The sequence below is a fragment of the Apis florea genome, unplaced genomic scaffold, assembly GCF_048593485.1.
Source record: "Apis florea isolate Af1SG1 unplaced genomic scaffold, ASM4859348v1 contig_3496_pilon, whole genome shotgun sequence".
NCBI lineage: Eukaryota > Metazoa > Arthropoda > Insecta > Hymenoptera > Apidae > Apis > Apis florea.
The window spans coordinates 5,780,169-5,805,239 of NW_028256773.1; the positions used below are offsets into that span (position 1 = coordinate 5,780,169).

A 25,071-nucleotide genomic window follows, 5' to 3' on the forward strand; every position below is an offset into this window, starting at 1 on the left:
ATAATCGACCATGGAATTGAATTCTCTCGGTCGCTCCCTCCCTCTCTCTCCCTCCCTCGCCTTGATTCTCGCGTTTTCCATCCTCCTCCCTTCCCCCTCCACCCTCGAAAAGAGCTACGACACTCCAACCTGCACACGCGCCCCATTACGCCAGCTGGATATGAATGCTAGGAGATCGCTATTAATGCGTATGTATATTTATATTTCGCGAATTTTTTTTTTTTTTTTTTTTCTCCTTCGATCTTTTGCCGAACCAACGACTCCACATTCGGATTTCACGTTCGGTGAATTTCTTAACCGACTTGAAATAATTTCACGGGCAAATTAACGTACGAAATTTTTATATTTTATTATTTTGCGTACAAAGAAGGAAAATTTGTCGAATGTTAAAATCTGTATTGTTGTCTCGTGCGATATTTTTAATAACAAAGTAATTATCAAGATGCATCCTCGATTTGATATCGCGATAAAATGTTACAAATCTTACAATCCTAATGATGTGCTCTCACATTCGCTACTCTATTTCTACCGCTATCTCGATTTTCTCAACGAATAGAAATAATTTCGTTATTCAATAATGAAAAATCAAACTCGTCTTCGAACTGATTCGATCCTCGATCTAATTTGAGATAAAAAAAATCTAAACCATTCGATAGTGTTTCACGTTTTATAAAATTACAAGCTAAAGAGCTATGGAATCTATTCACGATATTAAAAATAATCGAACGTAAATAAATATTGTCGCCTGAGTGGTGCCTCAGAGTAAAGGGTTAAAAGCCGTTTTGTTTCATTTGCTGCCAAACAAATTGAAGTGATAGATGAACAATCATTTAAGAGATGTTTTTGTCGAATAAAAGCCGCAATAATTATGCGCCAATCTAATATATATATATATATATATACATATATTCGAATACACGCACATCTTGCAGATTCGTTTCGCATAAAATTGTAATTCTACTTTTCGAAGAACGGGGGATATACTTGATCGTTATGAAGAGTGATTCGTTGTTCCGCTTGGTGACGTTGCCTGTCACGGATTTTGTTGCCTGGAGAAGGAGGGGTGGAAGGAGGACTCGAAACGTTCTGATTATTCGTTCGGTTTTTACGCTCGCTTTTTCCTCTCTTTCTTTCTTTCTTTCGAACACGTTGAAACAGGATACTTTTTTTTTTATCTCCTCTCCGATCTTAGACCGTTTGCAGACCTTCGTAAAATAGAATTTCTTCTTCGAGATGTCTGCTTATTACTTTCAAATATCGTCTTCCCTTTCTTCCAATCGGGTGGTTAATAAATTGAAACAAATTATAAAGAGCTTGTTGCGTTTCACGATTTTAAAATGTCCCTTTCTTCCAATCGAGTTTAATCAATAAAAGAAACTAAGTCAAAAATGAAAGGTAATGAAGTCTATTGCAAATAAAGAGTTTATTGCTAAACGTTTCCTTCAATCGAGTTATATTAATAAATCAAAAAAAAAAAAAAAAAAAAGGCAAAACACTTTTATCTACTTCGATCTATCTATCAAGAATGAAGGATACTAAAAGGATTGCTCAATTAAGTATAATCAATAAAACAAACACTAGAAAATATTTTTTTTCTATTCATCAAGAATAAAGAAATTGCCAAGTTCAAGAAGGAATTATAATTATAATTATAAAGAGCTTTATATTAAAACCAAAACGTTCAGAGAACTTAAAAATTTCCCTTTCCTCCAATCGAATAAAAGTAATTCGGGCAAAATATTTTATTTACCTTCTATCAAGAATGAAGGGGATAATAAAAGGATTGCCAAGTTCAAAATGGAATAAACCTCGTTGGAGAGAGAGAGAGAGAGAGAGAGAGAGAGAGAGAGAGAGAGAGAGAGAACTCGTTCCTCGTCCCGTGCAATATTTACGCGGATGTCGACGGGAAGAGGAGGAGGAGAAGGAGGAAAGATATTTCGAAGAATTTGTCTAGAAGAAGAAAACCGATATTAAATGCGAAATGACTCGAAACCCGCGGGGAATGGACGAGGAGAGGAGTGGGGGTAAAAGAACGGTCGCTCCATCCCCTCCCTTCTCGCGACTCGCGTCGTCGAAGCCGACGGAGAGCCACTTTATCCGAGAATCGAGCCGCGTTGGCCTCCAACAATCGGACGCTCCGCTTGATGGAGGGGAGGAGGAGGAGGAGTTAACGGATGTGACATCAGCAGGCACAATTTCCCGCGCAAATAGCAGAAACCACTAAACCTGAAATTGTCCCGAATTGCGCGTAACTCGACTTGCTCGCGATAGTTTCCCTTCTATATATATAAATATATATATATATATATATTTCTGAAGCAGTTTGAACGGCAGTTTAAAGGAACGATTCCCTCGAGAATGATATTTTCTTGAATAATACGAATAATGAAATCATTGAAACGCTTCTTTTTTTTTCTTTTTTAAGGAAAATCGTTCTTCTTGATCTGAATCCACTTTGCACGGAATTGAATTTCGTGCAAGTTCGAAATATATATTTCTGGAGCAGTTTAAAGGAACGATTCCTCGAGAATGATATTCTCCTGAATAATACGAATAATGAAATCATTGAATCGCTTCTTTTTTTTTCTTTTTGAAGAAAAATCGTTCTTCTTGATCGATGAATCCACGGAATTGAATTTCGTGGAAATAAGAATTTTGCAATTTTGGGGATGAGGGAAAATTGAAGTGGAATTCGAGACGAAGATTCTTGCGAAAATCGGGATTAGAGGGAAACGGTGTACAACGAAACGGTGTGTCTCTTTCCTGGATGGACGAGCAGGTGATTTCGATGGATGGTGTAATCCAATATTATAAATGGTGTTGTCGTTGGAGAAAATCAGGGGAAGAAGAGTTGGAAGCAATTTATCATTCTTCTTCTCCTTGCGGGGTTAATCCCTCTTCTCATACCTCCGATTTATTCCCCTCCTCCGCGTGATTAATTGTTTTCTAATGCGACCAAAACTGCAAAAGTACTTATTAGCCTTCTTTCACTCGATCGACGTTTCAATTCTTGCTCCAACTCCAATTCCATCTTTGACTCGATACCTTTCGTCCATTAAAAATGCCGTTTCGATCGTTTTTAATTTAAATTTTGATTTAAAAAGTCAATCGTTGTTGCAAATTTATGTAATGAAAATATAGCTCGATCTTAGAAAAATCTTTGCATCTATCTCTCGAAAGTTAAATATATGCGCAGACGACGCTGAGAACAACGTTGCTGGGAATAAAGTCTCGCCCAACGTGTGAATGCAATTATAAAAATTGAATGCGACGTTTAACGAGGACGAATTCGAACGAGTTTCTAACTAGATGTTTTTTTTAACGCACAACGGGGGTAAAATGCATTTTCCTTTTTATGAAATTCCAATTTTGAAAAATTTTCTTCGCGCGCAAACCCTTTTGTCTCGAACCCCCTTTGAATTTGCCTCGGTTACACTTACTTACCCGCGCGAAATCCTTCCAAAACCCATGCTTATCCATTATTATCAACGCGTTCGCGCGAGAAAAATAGCGAGACATATTTTTTTTTTTCCTTTTCTTTTCAAATACGAAGCTTTCGCTGTGAAAAGATTTTTCAGTCGGAATATCGTCGACGATATTGAGACTTGATCAATTATCGTCCGCTTTAATCGAATTAATTATAATTTCCATCGCGCAATTTCAATCGGGTTCAAAAATTTTTCTAATTTATTCATATAATTAATTTTACCAAAATTCTACTATTCCACGCAATTTCGATACTTGCTACCTAAAACAAAAAAGGAAATAAATTTTCCAAACAATAATATATTTACTGCAATTTCAATCAGCTTCGCAAATTTTTCTATCATTCGTACAACATAGATTTTTACCAAAATTCTACTATTTTGTTATTTAAAAATAAATTTTCCAAACAATAATATATTGCAATTTCAATCAGCTTCGCAAATTTTTCTATCATTCGTACAACATAGATTTTATTAAAATTCTTACTATTCCTCTATTCCACGCAATTTCGATACTTGCTATTTAAAAAAAAAAAAAGAAAAAATAAATTTTCTAAAAAAATATAATATTCCCTGTTAAGAGAGAAATCATCATAAAATCGCACGAGGTATCGTGCTCGTAACGAGTGCATATTTGACGGCGAGCGTAACAACGACGCCGACAAGCGCTGAGAATCGCAGATTAGTCAGAGGAATCGCTGACTCGGTTCGCCGCCTTTTGTGGCCGGATTATTGTACGTAGCGTCCTCGTAGACGGCTCGTTGTCGTCGACGTTCGAATTGTTCGGGCCCCGGAAACGCGAGACAATAAACTTCCTTCCCTCTTGGATGTGAAAACGGAACGTTTACGATGATAACAACGGTATCGTGATTAAAAATTTCCCTCCTAAATTTTTATGAACGTTGTAAAACAATTTTCGGAACAGTGTGGTAAAATTTTTAACGGGAGTGAAAAATTCGAAGGGTATTAAAACGAACGCAAAAGAAAGAATAATATAAATTACTTGTAATCGTTGTAAATAAAGCAAAAGAGACGATTACAAAACGAATAATTGCGACACACCTCTGGAAACAGTTGGCCGTATCGATAACGAATCAATTATTTCGATACCCGAACCCGTACAAATTCAATTGGATCTGTTCCAAGTTTTTATAAAATAATACAGTTTTTAGTTCATAAAGTATTTTTTTGGCATGCGTATACGTATGTATTCGAATAACCTAACCTAACCTAAATAATTCTCGAGAACGAAAATTGCGTGGGATGAAGGAGGATAGAAAAAAGTACACCCGATATCGCGTGCAACGCGTCGTCCCAACCGACTCGTTTATGAAGCCATCAAGTCTCACCCCTGTGTCTTGTATCCGGTTACGGTCCATCCTTCCCGATATTATACGGATTACATTATTCATGCTCTCCTTTATCCGTGCAGCCTTTCGACAACCACAGCGGGTATATATACACGAGGTAGGGAGTGGAAAGAGGAGACAAAAGGAGACGGCGCCTTCGACGATTTTAACGAAGCAATTTAAGCGTCTGAGTTGTTTGTTCCTCCTTTTCCTCCTCGTGTACGTGTGGAAAGAATCCGTCGGTGGGCCGCCGCCAATGGAAAAAAATGGAAATTCGATACGAGCACGCGGAAATATACACTTGGCGGGCGGTGAATGTGTAAATCTTTAACAGAATTCTATTTTGCATTATTTTCGAGACTATAATTGAAATAAATTTCTTATGTATTGTCTCGAAATACGGTAAAAAGTAATTCGTTGTTTCGGAGAAAGTTTAGGTGGGTGAAGTTTGTGATATTGGATGGCTCGCAGAGTAATTTCGTTCTTTCGCCACGAGTGTCGCTAGTCGAACGTTTATCCAGCCAACTTCATTCTAAACCGTGTTGTTATTTGTACGTATATTTCGAGAGTTGGCATTTCGTGGTTTATTTGCAAGAGAAATTCGTTTGATTCTGTGTTTTTCACGCGTGATACGAGATCAAAAGGAACATATTTTACTTTTTTTATTAACGAAAAGGTAAGAATGCTGTTAACGGTACGCAAGTGTCAAGTTGAAGCTGACGAAATAAAGGTACCGACGGAGCGAACCGACGAATAACAACTCGAGAAATTTCTACGAGAGATTGAATTTGTCGAATTCGACTGTTCACGATCGCGTGAAACGACTTGGTGTTTCATTGTCACGAAAAAGAACGAAAATACTTTTCGAACAATCCAATACATATATATATATATATATATTCACAGGATATTATAATAAAGAATTATCGGGTGCTGTTTTATTTCTTTCCTCGTCGATCGTAAAATCCTTTTCTTTAACGGACACCTCGTCGAGATCGAAAACAAGGAACAACCTTCGCCCACTTTGTAAACAACCGTTGCAATTTCCGGTCGCCTTTAGAAAAGCATCGTTCAAAGTTTACCGAAGAAAAATAAGCGATTTTCTTTTGTATTTACGTTACGTTATATAAGATTGAAAATTTTCTTTTTTTTTTTTATACTTATCTTTGAAAATTACGCTTCGAGTAACGCGATTTTAATCTCGACAACAATAATGTCAACAATTTTTATATCGATTTCGTTACAATATTTATCATGTTTCTCGAAAACTTAAAATTGCAATCACATTGACGTGTTCATTTTACTTTGCTTTGCTAAGAATTAATATAATTGCTCATTCGACAGATGTCTCTTCCTTCGCATATTTCCTTTTTCATCGTATATATTTCAAAGATTCTAAAGATCAAAGACAACAACGTATTATATTATATTCGTGCATATATATCATTTCACGACGATTAATTATTTAATCGAAATGAAACGTGTCTCATATCGACGATACTAATGCTCTCCCGAAGATGTTGAAGAACCAAGAGCTTTTCACACGTTTCCTCCGTAAAGCTGTCGCGTGGCTCGAAAGGAGGATATCGAGGATGGAATCGGTCGATTTCCCTCTTCCATCCTCCGCTTATCGCCGCGCTATCCCTAGAACTGGGCCCTCCCCCCACTTTGCATAATAAAACGCTACGTATGCCGGGGTAATTTCTCGAGCGAGCCGAATTATGAGGAATAGGCGGCTCGATCGGCTTTCGAAATTATTATCTTCGAAATGTCGTTCTCGTTCCCAATTTACTCGACTTCTTCTCCGCCTATTATCTCCTTTCTTCAACGTACTCTGTACATCGGATGTTACGTGACGAGCCTTCGACGATTGATGTTTCTTTAATATTCGTGGAGATCGTGCTTCCTTCCTTCCGAGTGTTCGAGACGAGATGCATCGTCGTGAAATCAAATGATCAATTTTCGAAAAATGTCTGTCAATAATTCGAGAACAGGAGAAAGAAAAGGAGATTTTTTAGAAAGATGGATGGATTTTAAAATGTTGTTCGATGATAGTATACACTTTCAGACGTGATATTTCGAGGAGTAGAAATTGCGTGCATATTTTTATTTACTGAAAAGAAAAGAGGTGGAAAGTACGATAATAATTGTCGATCGAATCGTTGTCGTTTAAATTCCAAAAATTCGAATGGAACGGCGAACGCCATTCGTCTTTGTTTCGCTACTTTGTCACCGTACACCTCTCCATTTCTCGGAATCGTTCAACCGCGACGAGCGCTCTCCGTTATTAGAAGAGGAACAACGATACCCAACGGTCGAATGGGGAACGAACGGACACGGCGAAAACAAAAGCGAATGCGCGGAGACAGGAATGGTTGAATCGCCAATCCTCGTAGAATTTTCTTTCTCAACTTTCAAAATATACACTTGCTTACTACAAAGGAACGATCGATTTTTGTTCCAAGCTAAATATACTTCTTTCTCCAGATTTCGAGCAATAATTGGATTGGAATTATTTCTTTATGTTCAATTTCAATCGATAAATTATTCATAAATTGAGAAAAAAAAAAAAACTCCCCATCAAGCCATCCCAAACTATTTTCAATATCTTTACTTACCGATTCGCCTTTATCGATTGAGATGAAAAACACTCTATTCACGCGCGTATTCCTCCTGTTTATACGACAAAACCCATTTCCAGTTTCGAGGATTGAAAATGGAGAGCAGGACGGCGAGGGTATGAAATAACGAAAGGGTGTACTTTGCCGGGTGTAATTTTCGCCAACCCTTCCCTTTTAATATCCTTCCATCGCGTAGGGAACACACGAGAGGGGATCCGTTTTTCCACGGGTAGAAATAGAGAAAATTGGTGGAATTTCCACGAATAGAATAAGTGGCTTTTGATATTACCGGAGCTAACGATCGGGTTCCACGCCGAGAGAGTAATCTTTCTGTGGTTGAGTTCAAAGGAGGCCTCGTGTAAACGTCAGGTTCGAAACACGCAACATACATCCATTTCTTCCTCTCCTAATTATCTAACGCGTTCCCCGAATTTTTTTCAGCCGTGCAAATAAATCCCTTTCCCTTTCTTTCCACGATCGTAACTTCCGACCGAGTTCGAGTTACTTCGCGCTCGACGCGCCATCTGAAACACCGTTCTTTCGTTTTTAAGAAGACGGCGTGACGAGCGCTTCAAGAGTTTCCAGTCCCGTGCAACGATTTCGAGCAATATGGCGCGCGGGAAGCGTCGGTGCTTACTTTTCGCGTTCCAGTTTGAAAAATCAGCTGTCGAAGCTGCTGAAATGGTTCGTGTACCACTGGAACAGAACGCTGTATCTTACGGAACGTGTGAAAAGTGGTAGCAAAGATTCAGAGCCGGAAATTTTAATTTGGAAGACGACGATCGTTCGGTTGCATCGAGAAAGTTCGACGACGGTGAGTTGAAGGAATCGCTCGACGAAAATTCGATTCAGACGCGAGAAAAATTGGCAGAAGGGACACAATTGGGTGATCTTGTACCCGATTTATGTAATAAAATCTTGAATTTGGGAAAAAAGGGGGAAAGAACTTATTTTCGCATCTAATAATAACGAATTTTTATCGTTCGACTTTATTCCTCCTCCTTCTTCTGTTTGAAGGAGGAGGAAGGATAGAATTCAGTTTCGTTTCGACACGCAACAAATTCTCCCGTTTTTCGAGATATCGGATATCGTATCGTTCCTCTCGCGTGTCGTGAGATAATATTTCGCCCAACTTTTTTTAGATTGACAGGCGCGCTGGGATTGTGGGTTATCAACGGTCAATTATGTACGGTGGATGATTGACGGTTGTTGTTCTCTTGTTTGGTCAATAAAATTGGAAAATTTCACGTTTTTACCGACACTGTAGATTTAAGAACGTGTGCATCGAGTGTGATGAATTATACATATAGTCATTCGTGGAACGCTATTTCCGAAGAGTTTCAGGTAAGGAGGAAATTATTATTAAATTTCGTTTATTAATGCGCACTTTTGAAGAATTTATAATAACCCAACTTTACAAGTTGATGCAATTCATTCTCGAAATTCTAAAAGGAGCACGATATCGAAATCAAATAAATTTCATCTTTTTTAGAGGAATTTGGAATCGCGAAAAAATATTTATGCAACGCGTTAATAAATTTTTTTTTTTTTTTGACGAACGGATGGACGTTTGCTTTGATTCTGACTCGGAAACAACGAATTTTCTGACGTGTTGGAGGAGGGGAAGAGTTGGCGAAAGTTGAAGGAGCGAGCCGCCGTTAAATTCAGTACGCTCGGGGCAAAAGTTGTTAGTCTCGTTTCGCGGGAGGAGAGGGTGGCATCGTCCCCGTCGTTTAAATTCGATCCTCGATCCTACCGTTAAAGATATCGAATCGAGTTTATGACACGACTCTGTTTTTAACAGGACCGACCGAATTTTCCATTTGACGTTCCAACGTTTACGATCAAAGCTTCCTTTCGGAATTTCGACGATATTGTTTCCAATATAATCGAATAGATGAGTTTTCTTGTGAAGTAGAATCAAAATTCGGTGATTTGGAAATGCAATTTTTTAAATGGATCGATAAGTAAAAGGGAAGATTCTTATGATAGGCCAGGAAAAAATATTTGCATTGTATTCGTTATAGAATACAATTACTCAACGGATATAAGCTTCGAAATTTTTATATTCGATCCTTGTTGAAACATTCGTTGAAGAAAGGAGAAGAGAGAAAAGAGGAAAAAAAAAATATACGTGGAAAGATAAAAAAGTGAGCGATTTCAGAAGGGAAGCATCGATATTCGCGCAATATGGCGCGGGTGGGATAGGTTGTGCTCGCGAAGGAATGCGAATGAGATAGGAGGCGTGAGAGGAGGTGACTAAGTGAAAACGTTACAGATAGATAGATCGGATCTGTCCAGCGCCCCCGCGCTGATAAAATCTTCGAATTGATACCCGTGAACGTGACTTTCTTATTTTTCCACCGATTTTCCTTCCAACCCGTGCAGAATTATATTCCATCCAGCCGTCTCCTCGACCTATTTCCGCCACTTCCACCCTACAATTATCCACCCGGTTCGAGATCGAAACGAACGAACGAACGAACGAACGATCCAAGACACGAGGAATTTCATTGTATTAACGGGGAGGGGGGAGCACGGAGGTGAACTCTCTCCGTTGGAAACTGCTAGTTTCCAACCAATTACGATAAACGCATCGGGTGTCTCGTCGAGCGCTTTTGTTTATATCGAGTTTCATTTTTTTCCCTCTTTTTTTTCTGTTTTTCCCAAGCGGAGAGGGAAGAAGAAAAATCTTCCCTCCTCTTTCGAGCATCCCGTCCGTCCCTTTCGTCGTATCACGCTCCTTATTACTCGAGATAAATTTAAAAGGTTTTCTTCTTCCTTCGAAATCGGTGTTACATCTTTAATTTAATTTCTTTTTTTTTTTTTTCCCTTATTACGTGGTTATTGAAAAGGCGTCGATACTTATATTTGTTGGACCATCTTTGGTGGTAATAATTTGTCTCATACGTGATTTTGTAATTACAATCGATGAAATTCCTATAATAATATATATTTCTATAATTTTTTCTTTTTTCTTTTTCGTTCATCAAAAATATAAGCGTTCGAATACTTTCGTTACCCGCTGTATAAATTTCTCTTTATAATAATTCATTTCGAGAGTGACGAGATAATGTATTTGCAATTATTTTTCTCGTTATATTTCTTAATCGTCTCAAAAATTATATTTACTTATTAAAGCATTTTAATAGAAAATAATATTAACTGTTAATACAATTGTAACAATCGTAACGACAATAACTCGACGAGAGAACAGAACGACCGAGTCGAACGGAAGCGTAAACTCGACTGCCGGCTTTCCTGGCACGCGTCCGCTATATAGAACGAAGAAAATGTAAACAGTCGTACGTGCGCATACGAGCGGAACGAAAAGTCGTGCATGAAAACAAAGACGAGTTAATAAACGAATTTCGCGTTTTGCGTTCGTACGATCTGTTGATTCTCGTTTTGTGCGAAATATTTTCAGTAGAGATTTGAAATTTTTCGCAGGCTTTCGAGCCATCGATTAATATCTTCTCATCGATGATAATTAATACGAGGAAGTGAAAAAATTCGATCTTTGTTACGAGCGATCGAAATTGTTCTCGTTCATCGATTCACGAGGATGATTTTTGAACGCTAATAACTGTTACTAGTATTTTTTTTTTTTTTCTTTATATCAATGATTTTCATCGCAGATCCCTATTCATAATAATTCATTAGAATTTGAGTAATATTCGCTTACGATTTATATTTTTCTTGTTTTTTTTTTTAACCCAAAAATTATCGATATATTATATTCCTATCAGTTTGAAAGAAAGTTTTAGAAACGAGATCCGCTCGATTTTCGAAAAGCATGGAAAAAGAAAAGCGTGTTTTGGATTCCTCGATTCGAATATTATCTCTGGGATCTCTCCTTAAATGAAATATAGTTTACACAGGATAATACAAATTTTCCCGTGATGCATATGCTATATATACGCATACCGTAGCGCAAACTAATTTTGCACACATGCACTGCCCTTGACATGCCTGGAAATTGCGAAATGAATTAAACTTTAGATCCGCGGTTACCTATTCCCAAACCGGTCCGCGTAGTGTAATAACACCACTCTATCGACGTAAATCATTTTCAAACAAACCGATGTTATCGTATTTTACGTGGAAATCTTTCGATTTTCCTTTTCTTAACTACAAATTCCTATTTTTTTCTCTCTCTTTCTCTTTTGCCTGCAAATTCAAAATCTTGATTATATTTTATGGCTTCTCCTGAAAATTATCGATTAGACAAAAAAGAAAAAAAGAAAATTTATCGAGAAAATTTATATCACATAAAGTATGTATATTTGTTATTAACAGTGTACCATCCGATGAATCGATACAAATATTTAAATATTGTATTTGGTAAATAATATTAAATATCTTGAAAAGGATCAGCGCCTCTACAGCAACGAAGATTGGTTGCTTCATTACGACTGAAGGGGAAGAAAATTCGTTCATTTTAGGTGACCACAGAAATTAAAAGTTTCCTATAGCATCTTATATAACAACGGCCATATTAAATTATCGGAATAAAAAGTACAATTTATTATTTAAGAAATAATTTATCGAAAAATAATATATAGCAATTAATCAATCAATTTTAACGACGATCTTAATCAACTCGTGGATTGCAGACGCCTCGTACTAACGCCTATAGGCGAATAAACGATCGGTGCATTCAAGATGCGTGACGAATATCAATTTTTTTTTTTTTTGGAATTCCCAATTTTTCGCAAGCTTTCACGTTCCTACTTGTCAATTACCGATCCTATCCTTTTCCCCTCCCTCTCTCATGTAAACGCAAACGAGTATTATTTCGATCGTCGATCGTTCTCGAGCTCGAAAAAAGAATTCGCTGCTGAATTGGAAATTTAATTACGGACGATGGGATCAAGCGTATCGAATATAACGAACGGCTCGGTTGGTTGAACGGCAATAAACTTTTTCCAAATGGCTTTTTTTAACGACTATTACGCCACGCTACGTGTACATCGACTCGGGTTAATGATCCGTGACTGTGACTTTCGTTAACGTTCGGGACACGTATGCTGCAATTTCTCCGGATTTTTCATATATTGGATAAGGATAAAAGTTTTGAAATTGAAACGCCGGCCAGCGAAAGTTTGATTATTCTGTAAATGAAAAATGGGGGAAGGGGGAGGGGAAGGAGATCGAGTCTCCGTTTATGGCCGTATGGAATAATTACGATGGGAGAGGGGAGAAGTTTTAGCAAATAAAAAAAAAAATAAATAAATAAATAAAAATCGAGAGATGGATTTCGAGGATCGCAAGATTCCAATCCGTTTTAAAATTACTTTTATTCCGATTAAAACACAACCGAGGCTGAATTTCCTGCGGAAATTTCGCGGCGATGTATTTTGGTTGAAAGAGCAAGAATGTACGAAGGTACTCGTATGATCAAGTTTGAGCCATCGATCGAGTTTGCTTTCGATATCATCGAAATCGTACCTGGCCAACAATTTCAATTTGCGATTCACGATAAATTTATCCTTCCCGATGAAAATTCGAAGAAAAGAAGGGCAATCTCGTCGAGAGATTTAAAAATTTTTCTTCTTTTTTTTTTTTTCGTCAACTATAACAAAAATCACACTTTTCTCATTTATTTACTTCCGCTTTATTGCACTTAAAAATTTGCACTCTTTTCCCCTCGTGTGCAACTTCGAACCTCCTACCGAGGAATTCTTTCACAGAGCCGTTCTTTCACGTGCCCTTTATCCAACGATTATTGAAATCGAGCAAGTTGGCCGTGCTGCGCAGACGCACGATCCGTTTGAAATTATTCGTGGCGTTCCCTTTCCTCAGAAACGTGTACTTCTCGTTCGTGTAACGCGTGTAGTTGGGCACGTCGTTTTGGTGGCGAGTGACCGAGTTGTTGGCGGGGCAGAAATTATTGGACGATCGATTCGCGAGCAAAGCGTGCTTCCACAGATTCGACTCGACGAATTTGCCGCCGTTCTCCGAGCTGGTCGTCGCCAATTGGATCTTCTCCACCTCCGTCAACATACCGTTCCTCGAATTTTCCTGGGACCGTTTGTAAAGCGTGTACAAACTGTTGCGTTTCTCGTCCGTCATGATATCCGTCAACGAGAACAGCTCCTCCAACGTCTCCGCTCTTCTCCGCCCGTCCCTCCTCCGGCAGCAAACGTTCGAATTTTCCTTCTCGCTTTCTTCCCCCTTCCTCTCCTTCCTCCTCTCGCTATCGCGCAGAGACTCCCATGACGAGTTACACTTGTGTCTCGATCTCTCGTTGCTGCGCTGGTGGGAAAACGTTCTTTCATTTTCGAGGAGAGAAGTTTTTCGAGCAACGTATTTAAGAAGGTTTATCGATCGGACAGTTCTTGGAATGTAATGTATATACTTATATGAGTATATACGTGTGATAATATGAAATGGCGACTGGATAAAAAAGGAAGAGAAGTAGATGGTTTTTAGAATTCTTTCGTATACCTCGTCGCTTATTGTACCATCGTTGGTGCCGTTTTCGAGGAAGACGGAATAGGACTCGGAATAAGACTTGGCAACGCAGGAATCTTCGGTCGATAAACACGTCGATTTCTCCTTGTTGCGACGCCTCGCGTGTTCTAATGGCGGCGACAGTTGCCCGCCGAACGAAACCACCTGGATATAACATTAAAGACGATTTTGATTGATTGAATTCGTTTGACTTTTCAATTTTTGGAAAATTTTGAGAATGATACCTTTCTGGGAACGATGGCATTTTTAACAACGGTTTCCGTGGACGATTCCGTGGACGTGAATTTCGCTTTCTCTACGATAGAGCTGTCGCACGATGAGAATAGATTGTCGATGTCTTGGGGATGTATAAAGTGACTATATTTGCGAAATTTAATCAGAGGAGCGTATTTGAAACACTCAACGGGTGAAGGTGGGGGAGCAGTGAACTCATTATCCTCTTCCTATTTACAACGAACGTATGAAATACTCGAACAGGGAATAACGAATACGTCATTATTTAAACCAATGGTTCTCAACTCCTCTCGAATTGAAAATTATTTCTTTTTTTAACATTTCTTTGCCAATCGACTCTGCCAGAAGAGTAAATAAATATAATTTCTTACATTTATAAAATTAGCCCCTTCTCGAAAAAAAATTTTTTATAAAGCCACTGCGAATAATCGATCGACTGAGAATAATAAACCGAATAAAATTCTTTCAATTTATCTTGCCTATTTAAATTTTTAAATCGTTGAGAAGAGAGTTGAGAATCACTGATTTCAACGATACGCGTTCATCGACGTAGGATGATAGGATCGATCGAGTATGTATTTTAATATTTTCGGGGAACATTTGCGCGTTTTTTCGTCGCTCGTTTCGACGTGGGGGGGGGGGAAGGTAAATTTGATAAAAAAAATAAGCAATACTCACCGATGGAATACTCAGTTTTACGAAGATAAGTGTAACCTAACCTACACACAACCAAGTTGTTACCTTTTCGCTTTAACTATAATCTCTGAATGGGAGAAAAAAAGGGAACAAGGGTGAATATAAGAATGTGGACGAATAAAGTTTGGCCAACACGTACACAACGGAACGAAAGCTGGCTGTACAATTTACAAGTCAGAACGTTATTATCGTCGAACTCCACGTTGAATTTCCAAGGCAGCGTCGCGATATTTTCCCGAGAGCCATTCTCACGCCTCTTCATATCCACGATTATTTTAAAACTGTTTATCTCTCTCCTTCATCTAAGAAATCTCTTTTTCCTTTTTCCTTTCCTTTCCTTTCCTTTTCTTTTCAAACAAGGGTTGCCACCAACGCGGCGCCCTTCCTTCACCGGCGATCAGAAAAAAACTGTGCGAGAAACAATAATGCAACGACGAGGCATTTAACTTTCCATTGAAATTTTTCCCCCGATTTGCACACCGTTCTTTTTTCTTCGCGGCAAACTTCTCGCTTATTTTCGTAGCTAAACAAGAAGAAGAAGTGGGGAGGGGAAAGAGGAAGAAATATCGAACAAGTGAACGCGAATTGTATGGGATTTAAATTAATTTCAATTCACGAGAAAGAGAGCCAGAACTGGAACGAGCGATAGACTCTCGAAAGACTCCTCTCCTGCTGCTTATTTCGAACATGGCCGCCATGTTGGTCGAGCGTGAGCTGCGTGGAAAGCAGATTACAAAGGATTACGTGGAACGTTAAACGAATTCATTGACTGTGAGTGGCACGGTTAAAATACTACTAATGGACGGATGGTTGGATGGTTCAAAGTGCATTGTTCACGAGTCACAAAAGAACTCTCTTGGCCTAAACGAGCCGCGTATATCGGTATATTTCGGTTGATTAAATTATTATCCGCCGCGCATGCGCATCTTCTTTTTCTTTTCCTTCGATTTTTTTTTTTTTTTTTTTTTTTTTTTTTTTACAATTCGAGACATATTAAAGATCAATCCGTCTATAATCTCTCCATGAGAGAAGTCGCGTTATATAACGAGAGATTAGAAAAAAATGGTGGAAAAGAGAGAGAGAAAAAGGAAAGTGTCGAGGTGAACCGTGTCCAGTCCACCGGGCTCCACTCTCCGCCAGATATAAAACACTAACGAGCTGTACGGTTAAGGTGATATGGGAATAATTAATGCCGGTTCACGAGCAAAGGGAATCGGGAAGCGGGATCGGGTCGGCGAAGCGCAAGAAACGGCGGGGTAACGAACAATCGAATTATCAGGCTGTTGCGAGCGAAACCATTTTTCTGCTTCGTTTTCTCTCCCCCTCTGCGCCCCAGGCTTGTAAAACTTTTAGTACACACACATTTGTGTGTATGTGTGTGTGTGTGTGTGTGCGCGAGCACACAACCCTTTCTCCGGTTTCCTCCGATGCCGATCCATGTTCCGTCTGCAGAATGCGGATCACGGTTTCGCCGAAAAACTGGAAAATACGGGTTCATTAATCTAACAAGGTGGATTCGTTCAACATATCCTTTCTTGTTGTCGGGGAAATAAAGGATCGTTGGATCGGGGAAATAATTTTTGTTAATTGTAGGATCGGGGGAAGGGAAGGGGAGAAGACACGACAAGGTGGCCAGGTTTGAGATACGTGTATCTCGAAATGGTTTTTTATTTTTTATTTTTTTTATTGAAAAATAACGTCGAGATCCTTCTTTTTACCAGATAGATTTCAATTTTTCCGACGAGTTTTATCCGACGAGTGAAAATTATTTATAGATATCTAATTAATTGTACGATATCGATATGGAAAATAAAAAAAAAAAAAAACGATTTTTCGGTCCCCCCCCCCCTCCCTCCCCTCCCTTTTTCAAATTTTTATTTCCATTTTTAAGATTAAATTTTTATTTTTTATCGCGGTGCGCGCGTTCGAATGAAAAATAATAAAAATAATAAAAAATAAAAAGTTTCGCTATAACAGCCGCGGCTGTTAATCGATAATGAATCGTTAAAAGTTTTGAAAATTCGTACGAACCGGAAATGTGTAGCCGACATTTTGACATTTTTCCCGGGAAAAAAATTGAAAAATATATTACACACACACACACACACACACACACACACACACACACACACACACACACACACACACACACAGGTGTCGGTGTGTATTCTCGTGCATCGTGCGTTTGACGTCAGTGTTTCGTATATCGAGAGAATATAAACAATTCCTTTCTCTCTCTCTCTCTCTCTCTCTCTCTCTCTCTCTCTTTCTCTCGTTAATTAGCGCCTCTTGTAGCCTCGTGTCAATAACCGTGTTGCGTGTTATTAATGTTAAACGATGGAACAAGGATCAAACGGATAATGGAATCGTTTGAAATAATTATTGTACAATTATTATTCCCTCATTTTTCTTTCTCTCTTTTTCCATCGCCACAACGGGGGCGGAATTAAATACACAGGCGATGAATAATGCTAATAAACGAGAAAATACCTCCATTTATATTCGTGTTGAACAATGGTTTCCAATGGTTGACGCGAATAATAATAATAATAATAATAATAATAATAACGTTTTATGTAGCGCAAGGAGGCATCCCGGGGACGAAGAATGAAAATCTCTGCCCCCCTTTTTTTTTTTCGAAATCCTTGAAACATATGATTGAGGGAAAAGGATTCGTTGGGGTAAAGTCGGTATCTTCAGAAGAGTGGAAATTTACTTTGTATATAATTCGTCTTGAGGAGTTGTGTCTAAGGATAATCTCAAGAACTTTGCAAATTTCGAAGGGCAATTCGAAATTCTAATTTTCTCTTGCGAGCAAGAATTTTAATTCTTAATCATCCCTTTTTCTGCATTGAAAGTCTTTATTTTCCTTGCGTTCCTTTTTTTTTTTTTTTTTTTTTTTGATGCAGTGAAATTCGAAGAATCTCTTAACGGATAAGATTTCGAAAATTACAACAACAAAATTACAATTTTCACAATACCAATTACGTCGGCCAACCGAGCCGGAATTTATGCAGCTCGCTCCGCATTTTCAAATTTGCATAATAATTACGAGACAACGCGTACGACGAAATTTGCATATTATTGTTGTTGTTGTTGTTGTTGTTGTTGTTGTCAACGTATTTTTAGCCGGTTGCATCGGATACGATTAAAATCACAATGGGATTTTTGTATTCTCCCAAGGAAACAGGGTTTGCAATTTATCCCCGAAGATCGGATTTATTTCAAGGTTTCCAACAGATCATTCGAGACCCTCTGTTCGTTATCACAAACGAGGGCAATTGCAGTGGAAACACAGATGGATCAAACACATTTGTTAGAGGAGAGCAGTCTCTCCTTAGTCTTTTCCTTGAAATGAAATCTAACAATGGCCCTGATCTTGTTAGAAACTGAAACTTTTCTCTTTCATGTATATATATAAGACACCTTATTGCTCCGACAATTTAAAAATTTCCTTTGTCTCTTGTGTTATTATAGATGCTAGAATTCATATTTCCTTTGGAATAATTCTTGAACTTGACTGCGTTACAATCATTGTTATACGCGTTATAAAAGATATTTATTACTTTTGTGAAAATTTATTCATTTTACACAGAATGAAAAGTAAACGTTCTCATCAGAATTTTTGTTCACATCGTGTGAGAATCGAGAATGTATATACTTCTTGAATAGAATATTTATCTATAGTGAAGATTGAAAAATTATATACAAACTAACTAATAAAATCGCGATATAAATATTTCCACTTAAATTGATATTAATCATATGCGCATAAGGTGGGGTAACGCGTAAGCCGTATTCATTTCAAAGTCTCTCGACAGCACGTGCACGAGCTTATCGCAGTCATAAGCTTATCGTTTATATGGAATTGATATAAGTATTCTTGAATACCTGGCAGGGATTTACAGGCGACAAGCTTGTAATAGGAAATTCGATTTCCGTGATCCGACGAAAATTGAAACAGAATCCTTCGCGTGAGCCTTCTATAAAATGTTATGACGTGTCATTCCTTCGTACACCCGCAAATATTCGTCGGGGACCGAGTTGGTTGGCCCATTAACCCGTTGAAAAACTAACCAATTTAAAATTTTCTTCAACGAACTTACTTCGACCAATTACTCAACATAAAACTACTCGAACCACATATTCGTATTTTCGTTATTATTGCGATTAATATCTCCGCCAATGTAATTTACGTAACTCTACGCAACGGACTCGTGTTCAGAAACCTTCCTCCACTCAGATCTCTTTCCATTCACCGAAATCGCCTCACAAACGCGCCATTCCGAAAGGACGCGCGAAATAAAATCGAGAGAAAAAGCATCTCGCGATGTTTATGCTCCGTGAATCAAGAGAAACTTGTCTAAGAAAAAAGAATGTATACAAACGCGTGTGGCGTGGAGAAGAGGCAACGTTTCTACTTTGTTCGCTTGGCGCATGCGCATCGAGTCTCGGTTATTCCATCCGACGAACGTCGCAATTAAGAAGCGGGCGACGACGTCTGTCGAGAGTCTTCGTTCGCCAACCGTGAAAAGGGTCTCGCGTGCGTCGCATCCGTTGCGTGCTGCCTCGGTAAATCACGCGAGGATATCAAACGTTTTAAGAAGAGGTACGAAAAAATTAAGATTTATCGAGATTCTTCCCGTGTCAATCTTTCTTCTTTATCTTCTTTTTCACTCTGACCATTCTCTGTCCCATTCAAATTTGCGGCGAGAGAGATTCGTGCAACGAGCGTGAGTACAGACAGGCCGACATCGAGAATTATTTACATTGGAAACGTGGTAATAACATTGGAAATTGTTATATAAGAAGGGGATCTTATCGCTTCCTCCACGAAGCTAACTATTCGACGAAAAATTCGACGAGAAGGAAGCGAATTTTGTCCAAGTTCGATTTGATATTCGACTTTTAATACCACTTTGAAAAGGATGGGAGATCCAGGCACTGCGGTGTATAGGGAAAGACGTGGACTGGTAATTCGAGTTGCTTTGTAATCGGTAATGACGCAGCAGCGACCGGCCACCATTGCATTAAAATGCACGTGTAACCACGCGGTAAGCGGCTTACAATCCGTGTGGCGAGGGCCCACAGTCCATATTTAGTCGCCGCCCGGTACCCGGTGTGACCACGGCCTAATAAAGTCGAAACTGTAAGAGGATCATCGTCCGGCCACGAAAGGGGTAACCTAAGCGTTCGTAATATCCCACCAGATTGAACGATACCATTTTACCACGCGTACACGACCGACGTACGATTACATACATACATATATATTGTGTGTGTGTGTGAATTTCACGATATTTTTCCTATTTGAGGCGAGGGGAGGGGAATTGAGACGATTAGATTTTGCGAATCGATCGATCCGCGTTTTATTGATGAAATATAATAGGCAATTATAAAGTTTCTTAAAAAACGGTGATACAATTTATATGAAGAATGGAGTGGTTAAAATATTATAGAAATTTTACATGCAGTCTAATAATTGAGAATAATTTAGATTGGAGTGCATATATTTTTTAATTTTTTTTTTTTTTTTAATTAAGACTAATCTCATTCTTGATTTCAACTTTTAATGCAAATTTTATATATCATTTACAATTAGAAAATTTTACCTTTTAACATCTTGAAAAGCGTAGTGTATAATTCTTCGTCGATGTAAATATCGATTAAACAATTTGAAAATATTAACTTTCGTCTTTACCAATTTTTCTTTATCAGGAGAAATAATTTAATTGCTGTGCTCCTCTTAATTTCTTAACTTCGAATTTTAATTTAAATTACATATCTATATTCTAGCTTAAACAATATTAAACTTTTATCTTAAGTATAGTTTTTCAATTTTTCTTTATCAAGAGAAACAATTTGTAATACAAATTACACATCTATATTTCTAATTTTAATTAGAAAATATTATCACATTTTTATTATTATTTTATCATTATTACAACTTAGAAAAAATTATTATATTATAATTAATATTTGTTCTTAAGAAGCGGTATATTATAATAATCGTTTAGAACAAGTTAGAAAATATTACACTTTCGTCTTACGATTTTATATATATATATATAGTTCTTCTCCTAGAGGGAAACAATTTGATCGCTATGCCCGTGAACAACGCAATATGTATAACAACGCGGGAGCGCGTTGTTAGAAGTTCGTTCTCCAGAGAGATATTACAGCTATTTCAAACGCTTCATTAAATTCCACAATAATGTACTTACACGTATTATGTATTCCCCTCTGGATCCTGGTACCCGCCCTCAATCCGTCCACGTTTCGTTGTGTTAGAACAAGGTTTCCCTCCCCCCAGTAACTCCTCTAAACATCGATGCAAGATTTTAAGGAAGCGCACGAACTCGAACCCCGCGTTCCAAGCAGTTGCTTATGTCGGGTCCTCTTCGGTCCGAAAAGAAAAATGGTGGTCAATTTAGTTTCGAAACTGGCCGATAGTGGAATTCATCAGAAGCACGTTGTTTCTAGGCGAATTTCTTCTCTAGGTGAAAAAGTACGTCGGTCTTCCTCCTCCTCCTCTCCTCTCCTCTCCTCTCTCCTTCTCCTTCTTCTCCTCTTTCCGTGCAGAATATAATTTACGCATCGTCGATCTTTCACGGGAGCCGAGATAAGGAAGCGTAAAATCGTTCTCTCGACTCTTTTAAAAGAGCGTCATGGTAGAACATAGTCGATTTATCGAAGATTGAAATTTGAGATTTATTCTGGTTGGATAGATTTGATTTTTTGGAATATTTCGTAAAAATGAGAATGGCGCAAGAATTGGACGGAAAAATTGTTAGGAAGCGAAAAACGAGAGATGGAAGGTAAAGCAGAGAGGAGAGTGGATCGACGAGAATTTGGAGAAAATACTACGTAGGTGACGCTATGTCAGCGGCTGTGCATCGCGAGAGATGACGTTCGAGTGTTTCCTTCGAGACGAGAGAGATGTCTCGAGTGGCAGCGGTGAACTTGGGCAAATATTTGAAGAGCTTTCGTGCACATATGCGCCCCCTTGTTATTGTTGTTCCGCGGTTCCCCCACCAACGCGGCGGGAACGCGGCGAACGTTAAGCCTTCCGTCCCAACGGAGCCTCGACATCATCGACATCGTCTTGTTCGATGGCGGAGTCAATCGGTGCTGTTTACGTTTGTTGTACTCGCAAGTCGTATAGACTTGGATCGAAGTCGAAGTGAATTTAGTAATAAGTCGAACCAATAACCGTAAACCATATATAAAAGCAAACGTTTCTGTGCGACTATCGATACAATGGACAAAGATTCTCATTCTCCAAGATAAATTAACTTTCCATCGCTTGATTCGAGAACCGATAATTGGCGGGACGAAAGATATATCTTGTGCCACGCTTCATCAGAATCTCGAAACGGAATCGAGGCGAAACGAGAGAAACTTCTTCGCTAATTAGAGCTAGATATTTAAAAAAAAAAAGAAGCCTTGTTAATTAATCGACCGATCTCTCGCGAAGCATTAGTGAAATTTTCCCTCGTTATTAACGCCTCGTCGAAAGACAAAACCCCTCCTCCCTGCTGCCTTCTTAACGATATACTTCAACGATATTTTAATCTAAATTTTCATCCCGGTCCGCTGCAATCATCCCGACTTCGAGTGGATCATCAAACAGTCGACGGAGTAATTGTGCAAGCAACGAGCGACGACGGTCTCATCGTCGTTCGGCGATAGATAGCGAGGGCCGTCGGAAAAGTACCCTCCTTCGGTTTGCCTCGTATTCTCGGGGCGAGAATCGGCCAAGTCGTTTGCATTTTATTCGGCGAACCTCTTCTCTTCCTCCTCCTCCTCCTCTCTTGCCTTTATTTCCTCTCCGTGTACGACAACGCGCAGTTTTCGCGAAGAGAAAATCGTGCGGAACGTCGGGCACAGTCGATAATGAAGGAATCGGCAGCGGTGGAAATTAATTTATCGCCGATTCGTGAGCGGACTCGTGTTTTGCGCGTGGTATGCTCGACGATTGGAGGGGAGATTTATGAGAATATTTTATCATCCTCGAACGTATCGGGTGTGCAAATAAGTTCCATTCCTTTTTTTCTCTACGATTCTGACCGAATTCGAATTACTTTACCGTTCGTCGCGCCATCTGAAAGAGCGTTCTTCCGTTTTTAAGAAGAGTCGCGACGAGTCAGTCCACGATTTCGAGCGATATGGCGCGTCACTGTTTTGCTTAGGAAATCGGTTGTCGAATATCTTATGGAACAAGTGGGTAATCTTGTATTTGATTTACATAATAAAATTTTGAATTTGGAAAAAAAAGAAGGAAAGAATGTAGCATGAGAATAGAATTATTTAAATTTTTATCCTATATCATAATTCGTATTTGCATTCAATCAGATCGATGGATATTTGTAACGATTCAATTTATTCACTTTGATTAACTATTACTATTATTGTTGATGCCATTATTAACAAACATAATTATGTAACGTGATATTATTTACCTTATCAACACCAGCCATTATAGACAATCATTAATTAAATATTAAACACACTTTTAATAACATATATCAGTCATCATAAAATAGCCAGCAGTTATTAGCCTTAATTAATCCCAATCGATATTTCCATTTGTTCTATTCAGATACATTTAATAATATCGAATTCGAAAAACGACACGTATCTCTATATAAATCATGCTCCTGTATCCGTTCTTCCAGGTAATCCTATTGCACGAGCTTCTTTCCTCGATAGATCCTCCTTGCATTTCCTCTTCCTTTTACCTCTTGTATCGGGGTTGCTAACATAAACATATCCCTACAATACCACCACCCTGACACCCTGCTAGGAGCTAACACTCTCGACTAAAATATATATATATATATATACAAGGTCTTACAAATTGTGTTCCACATCTTCAAATTGACACGAAATAAAATAAAATCTTTCCTCTATTACGAAATATACGATATTATTACCAATTTAAAATGAAGAATAAATCTTTCGTCATAAACTTTTCTTGCCTTTTGCAGAAGATTTATTACATTTTTATTCGTTATTTAATTCGAAAATTCACGACGACGACGACCAACGACGAGGCCATTCCACGAAACAAAGAAACCTGAAAATAGCGTGTTATTGAAACGAATGCGACGTTCAATTCGAACGAGCTTCCTAACATCCTCGTTGACTTAAGATATACGATGTGTACACAAAGTCTTACAAATTGTGTTCCACATCTTCAAATTGATACGAAATAAAATAAAAATTAACGAGGCCATTCGAATGATGTACGTAAGTGGCCATAAGTTGGGATTATTGGAAGACTTCCACCAAACATACGTGGATCGTGAAAGAATGGATCGTATACGATATATGTTAAATACTTCATCGAAAGTTTATGGACTGGAATAGGCAAAAAATTAAATAAATTTCAAATATCTTCAAAACGGATGTTTGAAAAAAAAAATTAGAAGAGATATGGAATTCCATCGATTGTAATTTTACAGAATCACTGGTTCACACTATGAATCGAAATTGTCCAAAATGGTACAACAAAATATCAATGTTAAATAATATCGCATAACCTATTAATCCTTGTCCTACAACAACGAATGAGACTCGTGGTAAGAAATTTGAGCGAAAAATAAGCACGAGCCTGACTCATGGTACTTCGTTCGAACCAAACGTAAACAACACGAGCCTGACCGACGCGTGACCGACCTTCTTGTTTATTGTGGCTCGAGAAATCGAGAGTTAGCGGGTAGAGAAGTTAATAGTGCGCGTTTATAATAAATATATTATAAACTACTGCATTTTGGTGAATCACTTTCAAATTTTGCCGACATAATCTTGAAATTTCCTACTTTTAAGATCCCTCGTTGTCTTAAAAATAAGTTCCTTTCGTATATTTCGTTCATCAAAAATTGCAAATGTAATACATGTTGTGCGTTCATCGAGACGAATTCATGCGACGTTCAATTTGAACTCCTAACACAGGACTATACGTGTATATATATAAATTCTGTTCCATTATTTTCGAATTGATACGGACGAAGATTTACCGCATTTTTATTCTCAATATGAAATCGTGGAATCAAAATCAAAATTCACGACGACCAACGAATATGCGAATACGTTCGATTTGGACGAGGCTGTACTTCTTGCGGAAATAGAGGTCGCACGATTGGCTTGGCAGAGGGGGGAGGGGAGGACGCGTAAACAATGCTCTCTCGTTTCTCGATATCGGGC

General features: G+C 38.4%; 1 protein-coding gene and 1 long non-coding RNA gene across 2 annotated transcripts; both read right to left on the bottom strand.

The window, feature by feature from the left end:
- Positions 1 to 13,048: 13,048 nt before the first annotated feature.
- Positions 13,049 to 15,366, bottom strand: LOC105737027 (uncharacterized). The gene is made up of 4 exons (XM_086913476.1): positions 15,002 to 15,366; positions 14,157 to 14,375; positions 13,906 to 14,076; positions 13,049 to 13,713 (listed from the first exon to the last, which is right to left on the bottom strand). The coding sequence occupies exons 1-4, from the start codon at positions 15,122 to 15,124 to the stop codon at positions 13,159 to 13,161; spliced, it is 1,068 nt and encodes a 355-aa protein (XP_086769602.1). The 5' UTR covers positions 15,125 to 15,366; the 3' UTR covers positions 13,049 to 13,158.
- A 7,860-nt stretch (positions 15,367 to 23,226) lies between these two features.
- LOC147656827 (uncharacterized) lies at positions 23,227 to 23,949 on the bottom strand. Its single transcript, XR_015293767.1, has 3 exons — positions 23,844 to 23,949; positions 23,720 to 23,771; positions 23,227 to 23,637 (listed from the first exon to the last, which is right to left on the bottom strand). It is a non-coding gene; the product is annotated as an uncharacterized LOC147656827 (long non-coding RNA).
- Positions 23,950 to 25,071: the final 1,122 nt, after the last annotated feature.